This window comes from Aythya ferina (genome assembly GCF_964211825.1).
Source record: "Aythya ferina genome assembly, chromosome: 1".
NCBI classification, from domain to species: Eukaryota; Metazoa; Chordata; class Aves; order Anseriformes; family Anatidae; genus Aythya; species Aythya ferina.
Window position 1 is genome coordinate 28,825,918 of NC_140296.1, and position 22,011 is coordinate 28,847,928.

At 47.0% G+C, this 22,011-nt stretch overlaps 1 protein-coding gene across 1 annotated transcript in view; it reads left to right on the top strand.

Moving 5' to 3' along the window:
* Window positions 1-1,196: 1,196 nt before the first annotated feature.
* Window positions 1,197-22,011, top strand: part of KPNA3 (karyopherin subunit alpha 3) — a 50,539-nt gene continuing 29,724 nt past the window's right edge. Inside the window, exons 1-2 of the mRNA XM_084505117.1 lie at window positions 1,197-1,367; window positions 18,591-18,635. Of these exons, the coding sequence (XP_084361243.1) occupies window positions 1,293-1,367; window positions 18,591-18,635 (120 nt within the window). The 5' untranslated portion in view covers window positions 1,197-1,292. The remainder of the gene's footprint in view (window positions 1,368-18,590; window positions 18,636-22,011) is intronic.

The window sequence follows — 22,011 nt, forward strand, 5'->3', positions numbered from 1 at the left end:
GGAGGATGGCTGCAACACCCCGGCTGGCAGCGACCGAGCCAGCGTCGCTCTGATGTCCGAGTGGGTCTGAGTAAGCCACAGCTGGCAGCTGCAGCCACCTTTCTTGGCGGGTGAAGCAAAGCTCTCAGCTCCTGAATCTGCTTTGGCAGCTCTGCCAAGGACAGCTGGGCAGCTGGGTCCAGTTCCCCTACAAAACTCCAAGCGTCGGGCCCCAAAGCCACCTCTGACATGAGCAGCATCGACAAACACCGTCACGCTGCTCATGCCACGTGGGCTTTGCCTGCTCTGGGCTCCTTGCTCTCTTCCATTGCTCGCAGTGGTGGTGAATTTACCCAGGTAAAAAACACCAGGAACACGCTGAGAGGGAAATGTGTCAAAACTGCATGGAGACAGGAGGGATGGAAATGATGGAAATGCTGCACCGGCCCCTTAGATACACACATTTGGCACACAGCAGAAAGGCAGTGACGAAGCACAAGTTTTTTTATTTTTATTCCCCTGCAGCAGGCTGCAAGCCTCGCTATGGCCAGGTGGGCAGCGGCGGGGTCACCGCCATTTCGGGGACGTGAAGAAGGGCTGGGGGCATTAAGGAACTGAGCGACGAGAGGGGGACGCTCTGAAAACGGGGTTTGTAGGGACACACTGCAGGTTGTGAGGCGTTATGAGGCAGGTTGTGAGGTGTTATCAGGCAGGTTGTGGGGCATTATCAGGCGGGCTAGGTGCGAACGTGACACATTTTGGGGTATTTTGTGTGTGGGGGGCGTTTTTTCTTGGGTTTTATGCTTGGGAAACAGTGTTTCAAGGCGGCCTGGGGGATGAAGTGATTTAGACGGCTGTGTGTGGGGGGGATTTTTTGGCACCAGAGGAGCCAACAACCTCCACGGCCATGCCGGGACCAACGGCTCCTCGTGCGAGGCCACCACCCTCAGCGTGACTGTGGCGGGGATGGTGGTGGGGAGGGGGAGGGGGGGAAGAGGGAAAGGCGGCACAGAACTACACCTCCCATCACCCCCCGCGCCACGCCGCGGGGCCGAGCCGCGCCGCCATTGGCCGAGCGGCGCCCGCCGCTCTCGCGGTTGCTAGGCGACGGCGCGCGCGCCCGCGCCGGTTCCCCCCCCCCCCTCCCTCCCCTCCCTCCCCTCCCTCCCCTCCTTTCCCGGCGCCGCGCGCGCGCGCGCGCTCTCGTCACGGCGCGTCCCCCGCCCCTCGCGCGAGCCGGAGCCGCCGCCGCCGCCGCCGCCTCAGAGCCGGAGCCGCCTCAGAGCCGGAGCCGCGCCTCAGAGGGAGCCGCCATGACCGACAACGCCGCCGCCGGGCTGGAGAACCACCGCATCAAGAGCTTCAAGAACAAGGGCCGCGACGTGGAGGTGGGCGGCAGCCGCGGGGGGACGCGGCCTGGCCTCCTCCTCCTCCTCCTCCTCCTCATCGCCCTCTTCCCGCCGCGCCTCAGGAGGAGGAGGAGGAGGAGGAGGAAGGCCGTGGGGGGGGCGGAGGAAGGCCTGAGGTTTGTGCTCCCTCCGTCGTGAGGGCGGCGGCCCCCGGGGGCTGGCGAGGAGCACAATGGGGCCGCCGCCGGGGGGGGGCCGCCCCCGGGCCCCGCTGAGGGCCGCTGCGCCGCCTCGCAGCCGGCGCTGGAGGCTGCCCGGCCCCAAAACGCCGGGCTGGGGGGGCATCCGGGGGTCCCCTTCGCCCACAGGGGTCCCCACAGCCCCCCCTCGGCCCCAACGGCCTCCATAGGGGCGGCCCCGGTGCTGGCCTCGCGCAAAATCAGGGAAACCCCTCGCGTTATGGTTGTTTTTTAGGGGAAAAATAATAAAAGGGGTGTGTAGGGGTGGTGCTGGAATCCCCCTCCCAGCCTGGTGAGGAGGGGTCGTGGGGAGGTGGAGAAGAAATGTGTGTCAGCTGCCTGCTGGGTTCCCCTCAGGGGGCTCGCCCAGCTGCTGGTGACCCACCGTGGTACCGCCACCCCGACACCCCCCTGGCATCGCCCAGAGCCCCCCCCAAAGCCCATCTGGGGGCTGAGCAGATTTCACACCTCTGCTGCTATTGTTTGGGTGGAGACGGTCCTATGCGGGTCAGCCTCGGCAGCGGCAGTGCCTTTAAGATGACATTCACCGCGTGAACTGTTTCTTAATTTTCGCCTAACTTAGTGACAGCGGGTCCTTCTTACGGGTAACGTCGTCTGCGGGGAGCGTGTTAACTTCAACACTCCTGGCTGACATTGGTAAAGGCTAGCAAGCCGCTAAAAATTACCCATCTCGCCTTCAAGCCGTCGCTTTCCAGGGTAGGAGGAGGCGTGGTGGGTTTCTTTTTCCCCTTCTCATCCAGCCAGGCTCTTCCTGCTGCTCCTCATTCATTTTGTCCTTGTCTCATCTCCCCGTGTTGCTTGCTGGCTTTGTTGCCGCTTCCCCAGCCACTGGCCCGAGTCCATCGGAGCTCTAAACAGGGAAAGGTTAGGTATGCTCATGCCTGGTGCGAACTGATCTGTCACCCGTACTTGCTTATGTTATAGCATGCCCAAGACTAGGGGAATTAAATATCCGCCTCTGCGGGGGGGAGGAGGAGAATCGGCTGCCTAAGCTCCTCTGGAATCAGTTAGACCAGACCAGCGAAGGTACCTTAGCTCTCAGGAGAGCGGTTCCTCCTGAAGAGGAGTAATTATTTTGGAGTAGGGTATTTGCTGTTACGGAGGAGTGCATCCTCTAGGGTTATCTTCCAGTGTGCTGACTGACTTCCTTTTGTAGCTGAGCCTAAGATTTCGCCAGATAACCACGTTAATGGTGCTAGAGCCCACACTTTCAGCCGTGCTTTTGAAAAGCATTAAAATCCAAGAAGCACCTTTCTTCTGGGGGCGCCAAACAGGTGAAACTCAGGAGTGAGTAGAAGTTGTATGCTAAGTGAATTTAGATGCATTTCTCTTCATTTACAGGCCTTGAAATGAATCGGTGCCTTTCATGTTTTCCAACACAGGTCATGTGTGAAATTTTTGACCATACCTCCTTTTTGACTCTTTTTTTTTCTAATCATGGTACTTATTGAAAAGCTCAGAGTATTCTACAAAGTAAACTTGAGGTAACTTGGGTATCTAGAAGTAAAACCAGGTAAATAAAGTTCATAGCAGAGAGTGAAGGAGCCCAGCAGGACTATATAGTTGCCGTTACTTGCTGTGCTTCTCTGGAGGTACTACTGCACAGTCTGACAATTGTGTCTGTATTTAGTGAAAATTATCAGTTCTCCCCCAAACAGTTCACTCCTAAATCAAGTATTTATACATAATTCTCAACTGTCAGCAATAAAATACGCTAGTTTTGGTGCCTGTGCCTCAGTGAGGAGTGTTACGTAAAGATCCTGCTGCCTCCAATGTTCTTGTACTTTGAAAGCCAAGCTGAGGAGTGCTATCGCTGATCTGCATCTCTGCTTTTTGTCAGATTCCACCAATGAGGAAAAAAGTGGTTAGAACGACGGAGTAATAAATCATGGCCTGGTATCTAGATGATATCCTTTGGAAAATCTCAAATATTCAAGGCCGTGTGCTCTCCGCTTCGGTTTGAAAACTGTTGTTTGAGTCACCTTGTGCCTGGAGACAGTCCCTGCCTTTGAACTCATCAGCCTTGAATGCGTTTTAAGAGTACCTTAGTAGTCTTCCTTTGGCTTCTAATAAATGCTGATGAGTTGTTATTGATCCCCTCTGGGTACAGACTATTATGGCAGACCAAAACACTCCTTTAATTTGTAGTTAACTCATATTTTATTACCGGGTTTGCTAGGCCATGATCATCTTTGCTTTTCGTTAATGCAACCGTAAGGGAAACAAGGGATTAGTAAGCACTGGTTTCACGTTAAGACAGACCTTTATACCCCGTGCTACTTCTCGCTGGGCTCCCTTTTTAGGACCAAAGAGAAGGATCTGCTGGGACTCCTTGACCTGCCCAGTCCCACTCTGCCCTTCTGAGGTTTGGGTGGAAGTTTCCCACCATTTAGTTGCCTTCTTGTGTAAATGAGGTAGAGCTGTGCACGTAGAGCTGGAATTGTGATTCTGAAGCATTCATACTAAAGGCGTTTATCTCCAAGCAAAATCAAATGCCAGAAACAAAGCATTAGTCACTTAATATTAGCTTGTGTTCTCGCTTTTATTAGCGAGGCTCTTCTGTTTTTATAGGCCCTGAGATGTGATTAGCAGCACTCAGAGCGAACCTGAACCAGCAGAGCTGGGCGATGAGCAGCCAAGCGGCTTCATTTGGACCAACGACTGCCACAACAGTTTCTCCTCACAGCCTGCACAATTTTTATATTCTCCAGGGATATGAAAGGGCTTTTTAAATTGTCCCATGGATGGTGAGAAAGCCTTCCTGTGTTGATCACAGGCATGTAGCCTCAAGTCTCAGCGGGTGTTTTTCTAAATGTACAGCGCTGATTATTCCAATACAATTGGGGCTTTGCAGGAAAAGATTGAACAGTTGCAATCGCTTAATTTGTAATACCCCCTTGTAACTGCTGGCTTTATTTGTTTATAATTACATCCAGGATAACCTAGCTTTTATAAAACCGAACTTCAGCCTTCTGATCTTTCTGTTTGCTGTTCTTCAGCTTCATATTTCCCTGGTAATGTTCTTCCTGCAGCTTTTTACTCTTGTGACTTCCTGGACCAGAAACTTGTTACCTGTTCTGTATTACAAATAGCAGGCACCAATCTGTTGGCTCCCCGTCGTGATGTTTAAGTTGATAGATCAAACAATTCAGACAATTTCTTTTTATCGGGATCAGTCAGCATCTTTGGCTAAAACTGAAGAAAAATTCTAGATAAACTGAGATGCTCTAATTTGTAGGACTGTCTGTGTGACTTACTGTTAGGTTTTGTGTGGTGCAGTGAGACTGTGATCATGTAATTAGCAAAATGCATACAGGATCAAAAGTCAAGTTCCCTGTACTCCCATAAAAAAAGAGGCAGCAACTGAGGAACAAGTACATTACAGCCTAAATAACTACCTGTAAAAACTTCTTAATGACTGGGGTTAAAATTTCCTTTTTGTATCCTTGTCATGTCTCTCATTGCAAGGCAAAATAACACAAACCTTTGGTATCTTGAACTTCTGTTGCTTGATCTGTAGGATGAACCTGCTGAGATTTGGGAGAGGCTGTTTACCAAAAGGAGGCAGAGCTGCCCTGTCATCTTCCACCTTCCGGTGCTGTATTTGATTTGAAACTACAGAGGTCATGGCCACTGATGTCTTCTCCCCAGTTACAGTGCTTTGGGGCCAGCTCTATCACCTTTTGGTCTGTATCACCCTTGGCCCGGGGACTTTGCAGGATCCGTTCTTACTCTTTACCTTCAGCCTCCTGATCCTGTATGAGGCAGAGGAGGATACTGGGCTTAGCCTGGATCTTCATCATCAGCTCGGGCATCTTCGGTATATTTACTCCCAGCTATTTTGCAACAACCCAGGTTCTTTCCAGAGCTCGCTTTTACAGGTTGGTCAGCTTTCTGCTTCTCTCTCTGCTGGCACAGGACCTGATGCTGGCAAAAGAAGGGTTGGGAGGGAATAGGGCTGGACCAGCTGATTTAGGTTGGTTTAGGTGACCGTGGGCCTGCTGTCTTAATAGCCTCACTGGCTCGGGGAGGCTCAGCAGTCAAAGTGAAAACACAGGAATCAGGTAGCTTCCTGCTGGGCACCGCATTTAAGGTAAGATCTAGTACTCCCGTGCAGAGCTTCTGAGCTGTCCTGCAGCTTCTTTATTAACCTTTCAGGCCAGCGTGCCCTTGGGAGAATGCAGGTGTACGTGTCTGCACCTTGGAAAGAATTACTTGGGTAGGAAGGAAATAGGAGGTATGTGTGGGAAGCCTCCTTGCTTGCTGTTGCTGCGGAATTTTGTAAACTGTAGTTAGTCTGCAAGTAAAAAGTACAGTGCTGTCAAAAGTTTGTCACTTGAGGCAGAAAACAAACACTTAACAAGCTCGCTTAGATATATTGTCTTATATTTTCCTTGTGAAACTCCAAATCTACTTTATGCATTGCCTAGAAATGTTTAAAGACACAGATACCTTGGGAGGACGTTGTTGGTTTCAGAAATACCTGTGGAGAAAGCAGTTTGGAGATGGCAGCTCATGATGAACGTCATCTTTGTAAGCTGATTGTGATCTGTGCTTGCTGGATTGCCTGATTTTGGGGTGGTCCTGTGGGGACCCGGGAGTTGGACTTGGTGATCCTTGTGGGTCCCTCCTAACCTGGGATGTGCTGTGGTTCTGTGACATTGCAGTTAGTTGTTGTAGAGATATACCAAGATTTAGGTGTGGTGGGGTGGTTTTTTTTTTTTTTCATTCTTTAGTATGTCCAGCAACTATAGCTGTTGCTCTGGTATCCCTAAAAGCTCTTCTATTAAAGAGTAGGTTTTTAACTTGTAAAGTGTCAGGAGCAATACAACTGCCATACTAGTTCTGAGAGCTCTCTAACTATTCTTACATAAGTTGTTTGAGATTTTCATAACGTTCAGTTCTAGCACAAATCCAGGCTTGACTTTTTTCATCTAAAACTGCACTATTTGAAGAGGCAGCGCTTAGGAGGATGTGCCAGCTACAACCGAGTGATCAGATTTGTATTTATTGTGGGGTTGGAAGTGGCATTAGGCACCTAGTGTACAAGATTACGGCCTGAAGAGGCAACAGGGTGGCTGAAGCTGATGGGACGTGTGAAGAAATTGCCAAGTAAACTGACTTGAGATGCAAAAGAGCTGTAAGCCCTATATATTTTCCAAGAATACAGGCTATTAATTGTTTCTAAAATACCTAGCAATATGAAATACTGATGCTGAGTTGGTATTTATTCCTAGGTACTTCTGTAAGAGCAGGAGCTGTGGGCCTTGCAGTCTGTTTCTGTTGATAGTCAGAGCTGGTTTCTTCCAAAAAGCTGCTCCTGCCCCAGAACTGGTGGTACAGTGGGGTGGGCTAGGTGCAATGCTTTTCATGTTTCTTTTGATTTACTCCGTTAGCTTCCTCTGCTGGCCTCTCACGTCCAGGAGAAGACAAGCGGTGGCTCAAGGTGTTGTTGGCGTGGAGGGAGAAAGCATGTTTGGGGTGGTGCTTGATGTGGGGTGCTTATCCCTTCGCAGGCAGGCTGGTGCCGTTGAATCTGCTGAGGAAATTCTGTGCCCTTTCTCCTGGGTCAGCTGGCTCTCAGCTCCTCTCTCAGGTTAAGCAAATGTTACCGTCGGTTTTGAGCTTGATTTGGGGGGTGTGTGTCTAATAAAGTAGAGCAAGCACAAAATAGGACTGCGTGCTGCATGGATGGCTGCAGAACCAGAGGCAAAATGAGTATCCTTCCCCACTCAGCCACCTCCTGCCACATTACTCATTTCCCTCGCATTCTGTAACGCCTGTGATCGGCTCAGGGTCTCCTCCGCGTTTTTAACCTTGGTCATTGTCAAGTTCAGTAACAAATGGACTTTGGAGGCAGTGATGGAAGAGGTGATTTGCAAAATCAGCTCGGAGAAGTGGCTTCCTCATCGCTGGACTTGTTAGCCTTGATGGAGGTGTATTTTAATGAGCGATCAAGCCCCGCTGCAAACTTGCTGGTGCAGAACCCAGTCAGAGCTTGTTTGCACGAGGATAAGGTGGTCAGACAAGGTGTTAGGGCACCTCAACCAGCAAACACCATCGTTGTGTGTGGGTTTTTGGCATCAGGGTCTCCTGCTTCTTTGCATGTTCACAACCAAATGGATGCAAAGGCAGAGGTGGTGACTTCTCTGCACTGAAAACCTGACTTGTGGCCATGTAAAGACTGCTTTCCATGCCAAGAGCAGACCCTGAAAGGAGATCCCAGCCAGGAATCAGCAGGATCCTGATGACCACCGTTCTTCAGATGTGCAAGGAGAGCACAGACTGCCATAACATGGAACGAGCAGCTGTTGAGAACAACCTTCCAGGCAAGCAGAGGTGTTTAAGGGGCTCTGACACAAGTCCCTCAGAACCAGGCCACTTCTGCTGGTCTAAGCAACTTTTTAGGGCTAGCTTTTTATGAAAGGGTAAACTTCAGGCAGTAGAAACACGAATTCAGGGTTCATGTCACATGGAAAAAGTGAGGTAGAAGCACCTAGAGTTTGTGACCCTGCAATGATTACATTCAGAGGGGCTGCCAATAGGGTTCCTAAAGGATCGTGGGATGTTGCTGGAGTGTGGTTTCCAGCTCCCAGTGCTCCATTTTCTTCCAGGCTTGTCAGCTGGGGCTGTTTTCTCTTGCATCTTGAGCAGAATGATCTCTTCGTACATTTAATTAGGCAGCTTGCACATTTAATTTTTTTTGTGCCTTTTGATTATGCCTTTCAAAAATAGGGGGGGAAAAAACCAAACATTTCATTTGAGTCATGTAACAGACCAAAAAAACTTAGTGTGGTTGAATACAGTCTAGCTCTCCAGGGACCTGATTTTTTTTGTTGTTGCACCTTGTAAATGTATGCAAATTGCAATTATTGTTTCCCATTTTATAGATGGGAATAATTGGGCTTTTTTCCCTCATTTCACAGGGAGGATGTTTATAAATGTATCGCGTGAGGGACTTTGAGATTACAGCTGAAGGCTGTTCTGGTGTCTGGAGAGGGAGTGTCACTGTTCAAACACGGGTTGTACAAGAAGGTACCTGGCTGGTATTTGGCCTGGTGGCTGTTCTTTCTGTTACAAGACAGCTAGGTTGTTGTCTTTAGCCTGACTTGCTGCTTCTGGAGGGGATGTAAGAAAATAAATTGTAAATTCAGTGTCCAGGTTACAGACCAGCCCCAGAAAGGGGTCTGCCACTTTCTGGCTTAAAGGGGAAGACAGCTGGGGAGAGTTATTCTGTGTGCTTGTTTTGTTGTTTTTTTTTTCATTTAAAGGAGGGGAAAGGGGAAACTGGTATAAATATTGGACAAGCTTAAGGATGTCTTATCTTCTAGGACAGTTGCCACAGAAGTCTGTGAGGCCTTTCTGACCAAACACTTCATTTTGTCACTGGTTATTGAAAGTAGTCATCTACAATGATGACTTCTTAGAAATTCCAGGGGAGGGCAGAGCTGGGGTTATATGTGGAGAGAGACCGGGGCAGCAGGGATGCTTCGCTTCGAGGAGAGGGTGTGCTTCTGGTTTCAGGAGGCCCTAAAGCATCTGATACACGGTTCTTGCAACACAGGGAAATCATAAATATCTTCTCGGTGTTTGCACAACTGAACGGGAATTTGTATGCTGGCAAGAGCAGATTCCCATAACCTAAACCTGTACTGATGTTTTGAGTCCTTGGATGTATTTAGTGTGTCCAGAAGCCTTGATCTTCTAAATTTTTTAAAAATTTGAATAGGAATCACTTGTAATTAGCCTATCTTGATCACCCAGTGTTCTGGGTGTCTATTTGGTGTCTGGATAAGGCAGACCTGGCACCACTGTAAAAATCAAGAAGAGAAGGGACAACTCATCGGAGTTAAACTTCATTCAGCATGCCCTTCTGTTTCCAAAAAATACAGGAAAAGACAAAACGCTTGCTACAGGTATCCTGCAGATCAGCAGCTTCTTTTGGGCTGACGAAACTCCAGTTACGTTCTTCAAGGCTGGCCCTTCACGAAATCAGACTCGTCGCAGCGAGACGTTGCCCCAGTCCCTTGGAGCGCTGCGTGGGCAGATCACTTTTGCTGGTAGGACCACAGGACAGAACTAGTGCTGTGAATTAGCTGGTGATCCCGTTGGCCTGAGCAAACAGGCATTGTGCAGCGATGAGTTAGCTTGGGGTTACCTGGAAACCTCAGGTGGACTTAGGTGGAGCCCGTGTGGCTGCATTCAATCTTCCTCTGATGTCAGAAGAGGTGTGATTAGCGGCGTTACGATTTCCATCTGAATAGAAATGCTGCGAAACTTTTTTTACTGGGCATAATGAGCCTGATTCACCCCGCAGCAGAGCCTGGAACTACTATAGGTGCGTGGTGATGTTGAATGGAGAATTCCAGCTCTTCTTTGATGCTGTATTAAAACACCAGATAACGTTGATTGTATTCCGGGCCGCTTCGTGTCCTTCAATATCAGTGCAATTTGTGCTGCGTGCAGCCAGCTAAATTGCTTTGGGTCCGGTCTCCTGAGAACGCTGATACATCTGTACTTGGAAACCAGGTAATTGGTGTATGGAAATGAAAACAGGAGTGCTCACAACTCACTGCTTTGGTCGGAGCTCAGTACCTAGCTTAAACGCAGAGAGGGGATATCAGGACCTTGAAGAGTTTCCTCACAACACAGGCGGTTAACAAATAAACCTGGCAACCGCTTTTCTGCCAAGATCACTTGGAGCAGTAGAAGGAGATAATGTGGATGGGCAGCTTTGTCTGCTTCCGTAGGGCTTTCAGGTGACTCAACACCGTGAGCAACAATAATTGGAGGCTTGTGGCTTTTCATATTGGCATGCGTGTGTCTGACTTCAGTGAGTCATTGCCCATCGGTAAGTGAAAGAGTCAGTGGGTATCTGATGCATCCAGTTCACTGAGACTGTCCAGGTTCAGCTCCGTGGATTATCTTGCCCCAGACTGGCTAACAAAAAGCAGCTGGTATTCATTTTAGAGGCCCCAAACTGGGGAGTAAAAGTATAAAATAAAACAGCGTGGTAGCTCCAACTGAAAAAGAAGCGATTTTTCTTCAGTGGCCTTTGTGAGTCCCAAACAAAACGGGCTGTGGCATCAAATAGAGTGGCACGAACACTGCACTCTGCCCCTGATGTCCCTAGTGCTGCGTGAAAGGCTCCGAGCCAAAAGGAGACTTCATTCTTGTAAGATTCTGCAGTGCACAGAGAATCCGAACCAAGTTCTAATACTTTCTGCAAAGTAATACAATCTTTTTCTTAAAAGAGGAACAAATACCTTTAGGGCACAACAGTCATCAAATGAACTAAAACTCCTGGAGTCTCAGGTCAGTGTGTGGGTCCGTTGTCTTATTTGGTTGCTTTGGTGGAGCTGGCGCTTGTATTATGGAATCCGTGCACCCTGCCTGCATTTCTAACCAGCTGGGTGGCCTTAATTTAACAGGAGCTGTGATAAAGCCAGAGGTGGTGATGTGCTGATGTTGCAGTCTATATGACTGGGGAAAAAAAAAAAAATCACTTTTTCTTCAAAGAATAATTTGGAGATTTATAGGAGTACTCGGTAATTAGTTAAATCTCCAGATTGGGTGTGAGGAAGAAGTCTGCTTTCATTATGCACTGGGTGTGGGAGCGTGAGGTTAGCCAATTATCCACGCTACTCCTACCTAAAGGAATAAAACTAGCAGGAGGGCTTAATTTTGACCAAACATTTGTTTAGTTTGGCATCGATAGCCAATCTTTTTGCGTGTCTGAAAGAAATACGGGGGATCAGCGTCCACATCATCGCTGGTTTCAGTTCTTCCACTTTGAACTACTTGTGTTCACACCATTGTGATGCTACCCCAAAGTTTTGCCTTAATAATCCCCCAAACTTCGATTTAGGGTATTAATTTTGCTTGCAGCTCTTGGAGTAGGCTCTGTGTCCTTTAAAATGTGAACAAGGAGAACAGCAGCATCACCTTCCATCAGCGTCTCTCTGCCTGACACTTGGTTTGGCTGAAGCCAGCTCTGCCAGAATGAGTAAAAACAACATCATCAGGCTAAGCCTCAACTTTGAACGCACCAACTAACGATATTCCTATGCAAATACAGAACATTTAACTTCTAATGTTAACCAAAGATAGGCAGCTGCCAACCTTAGTCATCTCAAAGGCTGTATACAAACAAATATTTGAATTTTTTTGTATTCTGACCAGAACCAGCCCAGCCCGTGGGGCTTGTGCATTTTCATCTGCATCGCAGTATTCATGCTTGCTAAAAGCTGTCCGAGAAGGATTAAGGGGGGAAAAAAGGCTAGCAAAAATTCTGGGGAAGCACAGCGTTTAACTTCATCGGTGCAAACACCTTTTCTCACTGTGTTGCACCCACAGCTACCTTGTAAACTATTTAAAACTCTGCTCTAGGGTCTGCTCCTATGCAAGGGGGGGAGGTATTAGTTAAATCCAGTCCAGCTGTTGGAGCTGGGCCAGTTTTTCTTCAGTTAGGCAGGTGGAAGCAGATTGGAATTGACTTGCAAATGCTCAGCTTTTCTGCTGCCCTGTATGCTTAATCAAGCTACCTTACTCTCCCAGCTACGCATTCAGGGGAGCTCTTGCCCGTCAGCATTTATATTCTGGTTTTCCGAGGCTGGCTCCTTTCACGGCGAGAGGCAAGAGCAGAAGGGAAGAATTTAAATGAACAGTTATCTTTTAATGAAGTTTGTAGACCCAGAGAAATTAGCATCAATGAATTTCTTCCCTCGTCTCCACTTAATAGCTGAAAGTTCAAAAGCAACTAAATGCGCGTCTTATCAAAGTTCCTGAAAATACGTTTTGTGTCCCCAGAATTGCCAAAATTGATATTGGTGAGTGGTGTTTGTCTTGTCCAGATGAAGCTGGCTGCCCTGTTCCAGGACTTGCAGGGATGCTGAAGCGTGCAGGAGCACAGGAGCAGGCAGCTGGCTGCTTGTGGGGCAGCTGGCAGTGTTGCTGCTCTGGCTTGCCTAAAAACATCTGCGTCCCGCTCTCCATCTCTGAGTTTTTCTGCCCTTGCTCCTGTTGCAAGCAATGCACGTGGTGTGTAAATGCGCTGATTAAAAGCTGTCACTCCTCAGGTATCCCACTTAACGAGGTGGCTGGTCTGGGGGAGCACCACACAGCTCCAGATCTCGTGGTCACAGTGGCAGGGAGATTTTGAGTCACTAAATGCTGGCTGCGCTTTAATCTCCCCTCTGACGTGATAGTTATAGCTAAAAATGGTTAAAAAGTTTAAAACTTACACCGTTTACCATGGCATTTCGATTTTTTTTAATGTGAAGAGGATGTATGTTGTTAAACACTTTGTTCTTGAAACTTCATTTCTAATTTGCATTAAAAAATCTTTATCCTTGAATAGCAAGGGGAAAGTGGTGAACTCATCTCCTCGCTAGTTGTGTCATTCACACATTTAAATTGCTTTGGTTTTGTAATCTGTACCTTAACTGGAGATGAGGTAATCTTACCAAGTATCCAGAACTTCTTCTATTTGAGACTGATATGTTTTAAGGATTTTAAAAGTGCTTATAATCAATTTTAGGTACAAACTAGGAACTTGAGATTAACGGAAACCCTAAGACTATTTCCAGTATTTCTTTGTGTGCTAAAATCTAACTTGAGTAAAACAGTCCCAAAATTTTAAGACCAATACTGCTCCCCAGAATAGCCACGACTGCCATGTCTCAGATGGTTTTGGCCTTTTGAATCAGCCTGAATTTTCTGCTTGTACAACTTTGGTAGGAGTGTCACATTTGTATATTATTTTCAGGAGAAACACACCACGTTACAAATTTGCTAGAGGGAATTTGGAAAATGTATTAATTTTTGATATACATTAGACTAAACTGATTAGTTGCTGGATTTCTTGATTTTTTCCTTGCCTATTCAAGTAGTTTAATTTATTGTGCAGTTGAGCCTTTGCTTTAACTCAGCAGAAGTTAAGAGGCCAAAGAAGCTTGCTTAAGAGACTTAATTTCCCTTAAAAGCTTAATCTAAATGCTATCCAAAACTTCAAAGTACTTTTTTTGTTTCTTTGCCACGTGAGTGTGGATGGGCCGTCATAAAGGCATCCAGAGGTGGTGTTGCAGCAGTGCTGCTCGCCTTTTAACCTGTAGCGAGCATCCTGTGCACCTTTGTACAGGGTTTCACAAACAGAGCTAGTGAAGTACACGTGGTTGAGCCAGAGGGTCCCAAGCGTTCAGTCACTTAAAAATGCTTCCTTAAATGTGTTGTTGGCAAGGGTTTCTATTACGATGATAACTCAGGAATTTGTAGGATTATCTTCAGCCATTGCATCCTGGTATCAAAAGTTCCACGTTTGGTTTGTCATCATGGGCTATCGATCAGCTGAAAAATTGGGAGAAATTTTCCTTTTCCATAGGTGTCTCTGATATCAAGCTTTGAGGTTGCTTGACATCTTGTTGGAGGAGAGAAACCAACTTTGAAACACTGATTTAATGAGAACCGGTGTGTTTTCTGTAGCTTCTGCCCATTAAGTGTATCAAAGACATTTTCAGGAACGGTGGCATTCTCTGAAGCCACATTTTTGGGCACTGATTTGTGTAAACTGCTTCATTTTCAAGGCGTGATCTCTTAACAAATTTTGATCTTCTGTCAGCTTAGCATTGTTGTGTTCTGTATCAGCCTGAAACAAGGTTCCTCAGTTTGTTAGGTTTGACTTCTCAGCTCTTTCTGGCCATTATCACAAGGATGGGAGAGCCTAAAAAGCAGCTATGGAATCATTTAAATTCTCTTAGGGGGCGGTGCAGTGGCAGTCCTTAACGCAGCAGCCCTGATGTGCACAGTGACTTTGTTTGCTCCCATCTGAAGTCAATTTTGGTTTTGCTCCTTTGGGTCTGGAGGTTATTTCTCTTCGAAGTGGGAGATGTCAGGGGGAGACTGTTGGCATGGCACACTTTGCATCTGCCTTTGGAGGAGCATTCAGAAGTGCAGGGTGGAAGCGAGAACAGTAACTTACCTAACAACATCTAGTAGACCTTTTTTTTTTTTTTTTGGATAATTTTATAAGATAAAATATCAAGGAATTTGACGCTAAAAATACAGCTAAACATCTGTGTTTGACTTGATTTTTTTTTTTTTTTTTTAACCCTTTTGTACCTTGAGAATGGTGCATTAATACCCTTGTGCTTAGGAGCTGGGTAGGGTTAGTTCAGATTCTGTAGGAATCAGCTTGCATCAGCTTGTGTTTTGTAGGGTTGTGCTTATGGAGAGTTTTCCCTTTTTGAGATTCGGAGCCTGGCTTTTCAATCGGTGAGACAGTTCGGGTTTGTCTTGGGGTAGTTTTGGGATACGCCGCTTCAGCGTGACGTGAAGTTACATGTTTGAGCACGTTGAGCTCAGAAACGACTTGCTGGATATTGGAGATGTTGAACACGGTATTACATCCAACATCTCGCTAGGCTTCAGCTAATAGTGCCTAGAGAGATGTTAGCAGATGGCTGTCCTCCCAGCCTGAAAGCTGGTAATGAATCCACGGGGCTGGGATGCAGGATAATTGTCTCTACTCACTGTTTTAGCTGGGGAAAACATTTAAGCTGTGTGTTATGGTATAAATCTCTTTCAGATAACACATACGATCTCCATACGTGCTGGGCCTTGCAGGTGCTATGAAACCAGGACATTCTGCTCGTGGTGCTGGTGCTTCCTTAAAGGAGGGCTCACACCAGTCCCCAGGACAGCCTTTTTGTGCTGTTGGGTTATGCTGTATTTTCTTCTGGGGCTGTAGGAAGATGCTGATAACCTGCTGTATTTCTAAATCGATTCATCTGAAGCACAAGCTTTAAATACCTGCTTTTTAAGAAATGCCAAATAAGAAGAAAAATTTGCCCCAACATGCTGAATTTTTAAAGATGCAGTGCCGACAGGAACCTCCAAGAGTGGGAACCCATTCGTGAAGCTGAGGCTGGGCGATATCCCCGGTTATCAGCCCACCTGCTCTGCGAATGGAGAAGCAGCTCTGGAGCCAGCGGTGCCTTTTAAAGGAGGAAGGAAGGAAAGAAAGAAAGAAAATGTAGCAGAGCTGCTTTGAAAGAGAAACTGCGTACAAGAAGTTTAAAGGGAAATACAAAAGAACAGGTAAAAGGATAAAACTCAGGTAGCGCAGGCATTGATTTAAGACGCACATGAAAGCTCAGAAAATGTATGCGGCTACTAAGAAAAAGTCCCCAAAGCTGAGAGGCTCTTTGAAGCATCTTTCTAAAGAGTGGTGGTGCTCTAAACGAGGAGAAGATGGGAGGCTTCCTGCACATCAAATGTAAAACCATAATGGAGTAGTCAAATGTTTCGAAGAGCAGTTGGATAAAAGAAACAACTGGTAAAGAAAAATAGAGACAGAATTGTAATAGGATAGGATCAGTGGGGCTGAAATAATGGGAGCATGAAGCAAAACACTGACTGAAAAGCTGAGTGAATTATTTGCCTTCAGAAAGAAGCTCAGAGTATTCCCAGTAGAGCTTTTGTGGAGGGTTGACTCCGAGTAACCATCTTCAGTCAAAGTATTGTTCGAGGAGGTTTTACAGTAAATTGATGAAATGAATAGTAATACTTGCCTGGGACTGCACTCTGTTTGTCTTTTCTAAAGCAAATGTTAAGCTGCTGAACTGTGGAACGCAGCACATAGGTTTTCTTCCATTTCCCTTGCTTTTAGAATGGTAGGTGGCAAGTGTCGTCGTTGTCCCCCAAAGAGTTTGAAATTCGGTCTGTTTTTTTTTCTCTCCTCAACAGAAAATACTCTGGAGTGCTATCACGTAGATTTAATGGAGGAGTGAATTCACAGAAACACAGAACCATTAGGGTTGGTAAAGCCTTCCAAGATCACCTGGTCCAACCATCCCCCTACCACCAGTGTCACCACTAACCCATGTCCCCAAGCACCACGTCCAACCTCTCCTTGAACACCCCCAGGGACGGTGACTCCACCACCTCCCTGGGCAACCCGTCCCAGTGCCTGACTGCTCTTTCTGAGCAGAAATGTCTCCTCATTGCCAACCTGAACCTCCCCTGGCACAACTTGAGGCCATTCCCTCTGGTCCTGTCACTGGTTACCTGTGAGCAGAGGCTGACCCCCAGCTCCCCACCCCTTCCTTTCAGGTAGCTGCAGAGAGCAAATTTGAAACTAAGTTTTGCTTTGCATCTGTTAGACCTTTGAGATTTCATAATCTGGCACTGAGAGCACAGGATCTGGCTGGGGGGGAATCCTAAAGGACACTGAGGTTAACGGATTTGTCTTGTGATGGGATATGCCTTAAAATTTAAGGTAAGTAGGAATAAAAGACTTGCTAGCGGGAGGTCTCCTGGAGATTTTTGGTGTCCAGCACATTCAGACGGATGCAGAAAAGGAGCTTTTCTAGCAGAAATCTGAGACAAACCTGTCTAACTGCGTTTGTCATTGAAGTGCAGAGTTATCACGGGGAAGAAGTATTGAGAATCGTTTTAGGCTATTCAGTGCCCTTAGATTTGCCTTAGTTATTAAGATAATTCAAATATAAAATTCTAATAGGACTTACAACTGGAATGACTGGCCGAGCTAGTTGCCTGCAGTGACGTTACAGGTTCTTCACCTCCTGTCCATTTCTTCCCTGCCCAGTTCCTTCCCGTACCTCAGCAGCCTGGTCCTGTCGTAGCGAGCTTCTGCAGCAGGCTCGGGTGGTCGCAAGGATCCAAAGATTTAGCAAAACGATGAGCGTGGGGGAAGGTGTGCTTCTGGTAGGTGTTGCAGTGCTGGTGTCCCGTTCCTGCAACGAGGACCTGCCTTGTTTGCAGTCGCACAGCTCTTTGTGGATGTAAAATGCAAAGTGGCTGCGTGTACCTGAGTGGGTTGGTTAAGCAAGCACCGAACGGGAAGAGAAGCCTGCCTGCTGGGTAAGTCAGACGAGGCTAATTAAATGATTAAATGGGTCCTGCTATGCAAACTGGCTGAGAACAGTGAAGCCAAGCTTATATCCTACACGCTGAATCCTCGTCCCGTACAGATTCATGATGTGAATGAAGCCTGCCCCTTTCGTTTACCCATCTCGGAGCTTTAGGATGTTTGGTGTTTTCTTTGCTGGCTGATGGGGGAGTCCTGGTGGCTTCTCTGTGTGCTCCTGCTTTTCACTGATACCTGTTGACATAGGGAAGTGATTTGCCCCAACTCAGAAGCACACGATAGTGGCAGTGAAGGTCAGTAGCAAGGACAGAACATAAAAAGCCTTTTAAAAGGCTAATTTTAGTTAGTGTGGGTGATCTTCCTAGGCTGCCAGCAGCCATCCAGTCCTGATTTTCTTCTGAATTGCGTTCCGATGCTATGTCCACTGAAAATGGAGCTAGGGAATCAATTTCAGCAGGCAAAAATTGTTCTTTCTGAATCTTCTGATCTCTTTTAGCTAAGAGGGGTGATAACTATTGAAGGGAGTACATCTGAGCGCCCAGTATCTTTAAGGAGCTGAGACATTTATGGGTTGGTTTTCCTTTACAGTGTTCAAGCTATAGATTCAGAGGAGACATTGTGCTGTTGTACCGCTTTGTTTCCTTTTGCTACGAGCCTAATCTGTCTTGCTGGGATTGAGCTCAGTCAGCTCAGCCATTCCTCATGGTCGATGGTGGCCAGATAGTCGGCGTGGGTTCTGTGTCTGGGCTGGGCGTGTGGGCATATGCGAATGTGGGGCTGCCTAAACCTGCACTTACCGCGTCTTCTGGTGTGCACACAAACCTCAGGAGAGTCATCCCAGTGAAACCGGGGGGAAGTAGATGTTTTCTGCCTCTGGGATACTGATTGTGGTTTGTAACAAAGCCTTCTGTGAGGCATGGAATCTTTTTTTTAAAACAAACAAACAAACAAACAACCTAAAACAACTCATGCATCTTGCTCGCAAAGCTGGGGTTGTGAATTATGCAAACTGTTTTACTTCTCTTTTGGTGAATTACTGCACTTTTGACCTAGAAACAGCTGATCCCAAAACAAAACTCTTGATATGTAAATCTCGTATTTTTTTTTTATTTACAGACTATGAGAAGACACAGAAATGAAGTTACGATTGAGTTGCGGAAGGTGAGTCTGCTTTTCTTCATCAGCTTTGGTACTTCTCTGTGCTTAAAATGCTCTGGTGTCTTTGCTAGATATTTTGCCATAAGGTTTGTTGTCTAGCCCCAAACTTAAATAGAGAATTTGTGTATTTGTAGATTACAAATTGTGGTTTCTAATGTTAGTTTTATTGTCACTCATTAGGCTCACTACAGCAAAACAAGAGCACTGCTTTACTCCAGGGTATGGCTTGGGAATAAACCATATTCGGTTTCTGTACCAGTTCTCATCTTACTGTGAAGCTGTTACCTGTTTGAATGCTTGGGGTCTATGAATGGGCAAGGGGAGAATCATGGCACTTAGGAGGTGTGGAAGTTGTTATATTGGGCTTATGTGCTAAGGTGTTGGTAGTGGAGGGGCTGCAGGGGTGGCCTCTGTGAGCAGAGCCCAGCAGCTGCCCCGTGTCAGATCAGAGCCAGCTCCAGCTGGCTCCAAAGGGACCTGCTGCTGGCCAGAGCTGAGCCAGGGAGTGATGCTGATTGTGCTTCTGGGAGAGCAGATTTAAGAAAGGGGAAAAAAAAAAAAAAAACAAAACACAAAACCTAATGTGCAACAGCAGCTGGGAGAGAGGAGTGAGAAGCAGTCCTGCAGACAGACCCTCAGGCCAGTGCAGCAGGAGGGCAGGAGGTGCTCCAGGCAGGCAGCAGCAGTTCCCCTGCGGCCTGTGGAGAGGCCCCTGGTGGAGCAGGCTGTCCCCCTGCAGCCCATGGGTCCCACATGGAGCAGATCTCCACGCTGCAGCCCCCCCATGGGTGGAGGAGCCCCCGGTGGAGCAGGTGGATGTGGCCTGGAGGACGCTGCGGCCCATGGAGAGCCCCTGCAGGAGCAGGGGGCTGGGGGTGCCAGAATCCCGTGGGAGGGACCCCATGGGGAGCAGGGGCAGGGAGGGACCGTGAAGGAGCAGCAGAGACGAAGCATCAGGGACTGACCACAGCCCCCATTGCCCATTGTTCCCCTGCGCTGCTTGTGGAGAGCGAGGTAGAATAGGGTGGATGGGGGGAAGGTGTTTTTAGTTTGCTTTTAGTTTCTCACTGTTGTAGTCTGTTAGTAATAGCCAATACATTTTATTAATGTCCCTACATTGAGTCTCTTCTGCCCATGACAGTAATTGGTGAGTGATCTCCCTGTTCTTGTCTCAACCCTTGAGCCCTTTGCATCGTATTTTCTCCCCGTTCCTTTGAGGAGGGGGAGTGAGAGAGTGTTGTGGTAGTTCAGCTGCCTCCTCTCGCTGTAAAACCACCACAGTTACCATGTTTTGCTTTCTGGAAGTTACTGCTGCTGTACTGTAGAGGCAGTTAATTTTAGGGTCAGACTTTGGTTATATTGGGTAAATTCTAATATAGCTGGGAAGGTTGTGGCAATAAGTCATCCAGTTCAGTGCTGTCTTAATACAGGACTTGTTGCACCCTTGTCATTTATAAGACATTTCCAACAGCTTTTCAGGGCACCTTAAAGGCTGGGCAAAGTGTCCACAAGCTAAACAACTTTTGAACTATACGTGTAAAGAGAAGAAGGAAGCTTTCTTCACCTTTGGGTACCTTCAGTATATTTGAGGACTGACGCTGTCCCCTGAAGTTCTGTCATGATGAGACAAATTCAGTTGTTCACTCTTTCCTGGGATGTTTTGCGTCCTAGATCTGACTTGTTGCTGCTCATCAGGTTCAAACTGTGATCTCCCTGGAAGTGTGGTGCCCAAAACAGGCCTCAGCTGAGGCTCACGTGACACTGAGGACCGTGAAGGGCAGTTCCTAACGCAGTATTCCTATTTATATTGGGCATGTTGTTGACTCAAACTCAGTCTGTGATCCAGTGCATCCTTCAGACACTTCAAAACAAGGGCAGTGGTTTGGGCTCCATTTGCATAGTTGAGTGAATGCAGAAGTTTTAAACCTGATTCCTTCTCGTCGTGTGAATTGCATCTGCTTCTTCCAGATGGTTTCTTGACTTGAATTCCTGTTCTCTTCCCCAGTGTGCTTCAGGGCAACCTCATTTTTTTCCCTCTATGCTCTATCTTTCCTAATATTCCCCTTAGTGACTTGATGGAAGCGTGTGCTTTGAATATTCCAGCTACAGGCCAAGCTGCTTTGGGTCTCCATTTGATGCATCTCCCATTTGGCCAGTTGAATCACCGGGGGCTTTCTTAAGAGTGCACACCCACCTGAATTATTTGCAAACCAAGAGAAACCAGAAGCCTTGCTAAAAGCAAGGTGAAGATAGAAGCTTATAGATAGAAGCTCTGACTTTTTTTTTTTTTTTTTTTTTGAGAAATCTTGTCCCTACTTATCACTTGATTGTGTAGGAGCTACCCAGAATCTCTCGCTAGTATTTTCTGGGCTCCTTCTGCTCGTTTTTAAGAAGAGAGTTGCTTTTTTGAGTTCTCCCAGAACCACTTCTGTCTCTCATTAGAATATCAAAAATAAATGCTTGGGAGATTCATCCTGAGACTACAAGAATTAGTTAAAGAAATGTGATTAAACCCACATGACTGGAGAAAATATCTTATTTAAATACTTCCATGAGCATCATGTATAATCTAAAGATTTTTTTTTTAATGCTTTCCTATTTTCCTAATCAAAGAAACCAGCTGAACATGCCTGGAAATCTTGCGTAGCCTAACGTGGCTTCATTAGGCCTGATAGAGCCCAAGGTGTGGAGAAAGCTGGTTTTGCATGCAGTGGCGGGGAGCAAGTGAAAAATTAAATGAGGCACTTGCTACTGAAATGAAATCCAGGGGATGTGCTGAAGGCAAGGCAGTGGGTTGTTCTGTGGGGATGGGATCTGTGATGGACCGGTAATACGTGAGTGACGATGAGACCTGTGAGTGAGCTGCTGGTTTCTTTTCACTAAAAACTGTGCCTACACAGATCAGTTACACACTGAGAGAAGCCTAAGCACTGGATTTAGGACAGGCTGTAAATCAAGAGTGACCAGCAGCTGCAGAGCTCTTCCACACGGGAAGTTGTGTTCTTCTGGAGTGTGTGCCCAGCGTCTTCCACTGCATGCACCAGAAGTTGTGTTAATAAGAGAGGTTCAGTGTGCATTCGAGCTGTTCATTTGCAGCAAGGGAACATTGCTGGTGGGTGGCACCTGGCTTGCTTCGGTTTTCATCCGTACAGCGAACACCGCTACCACAGCACGAGGGTAACGTCTGTGTTGGCATGACCTGAACAATCCGTCTGTGCCTCTTCAAGACAAAGAGGGAGCTTCTCTTCGTCCCAGCGCTCCAGATGCTGAGCGTGCACCTGGCTTCTGAAGGAAACAGGCAAATTGAGCATCTTCTTCATCCGTGCAGCTGAAGGACCACATAAGAACAAGTTTGTCTTTTGAATCAACTTGTGTATAA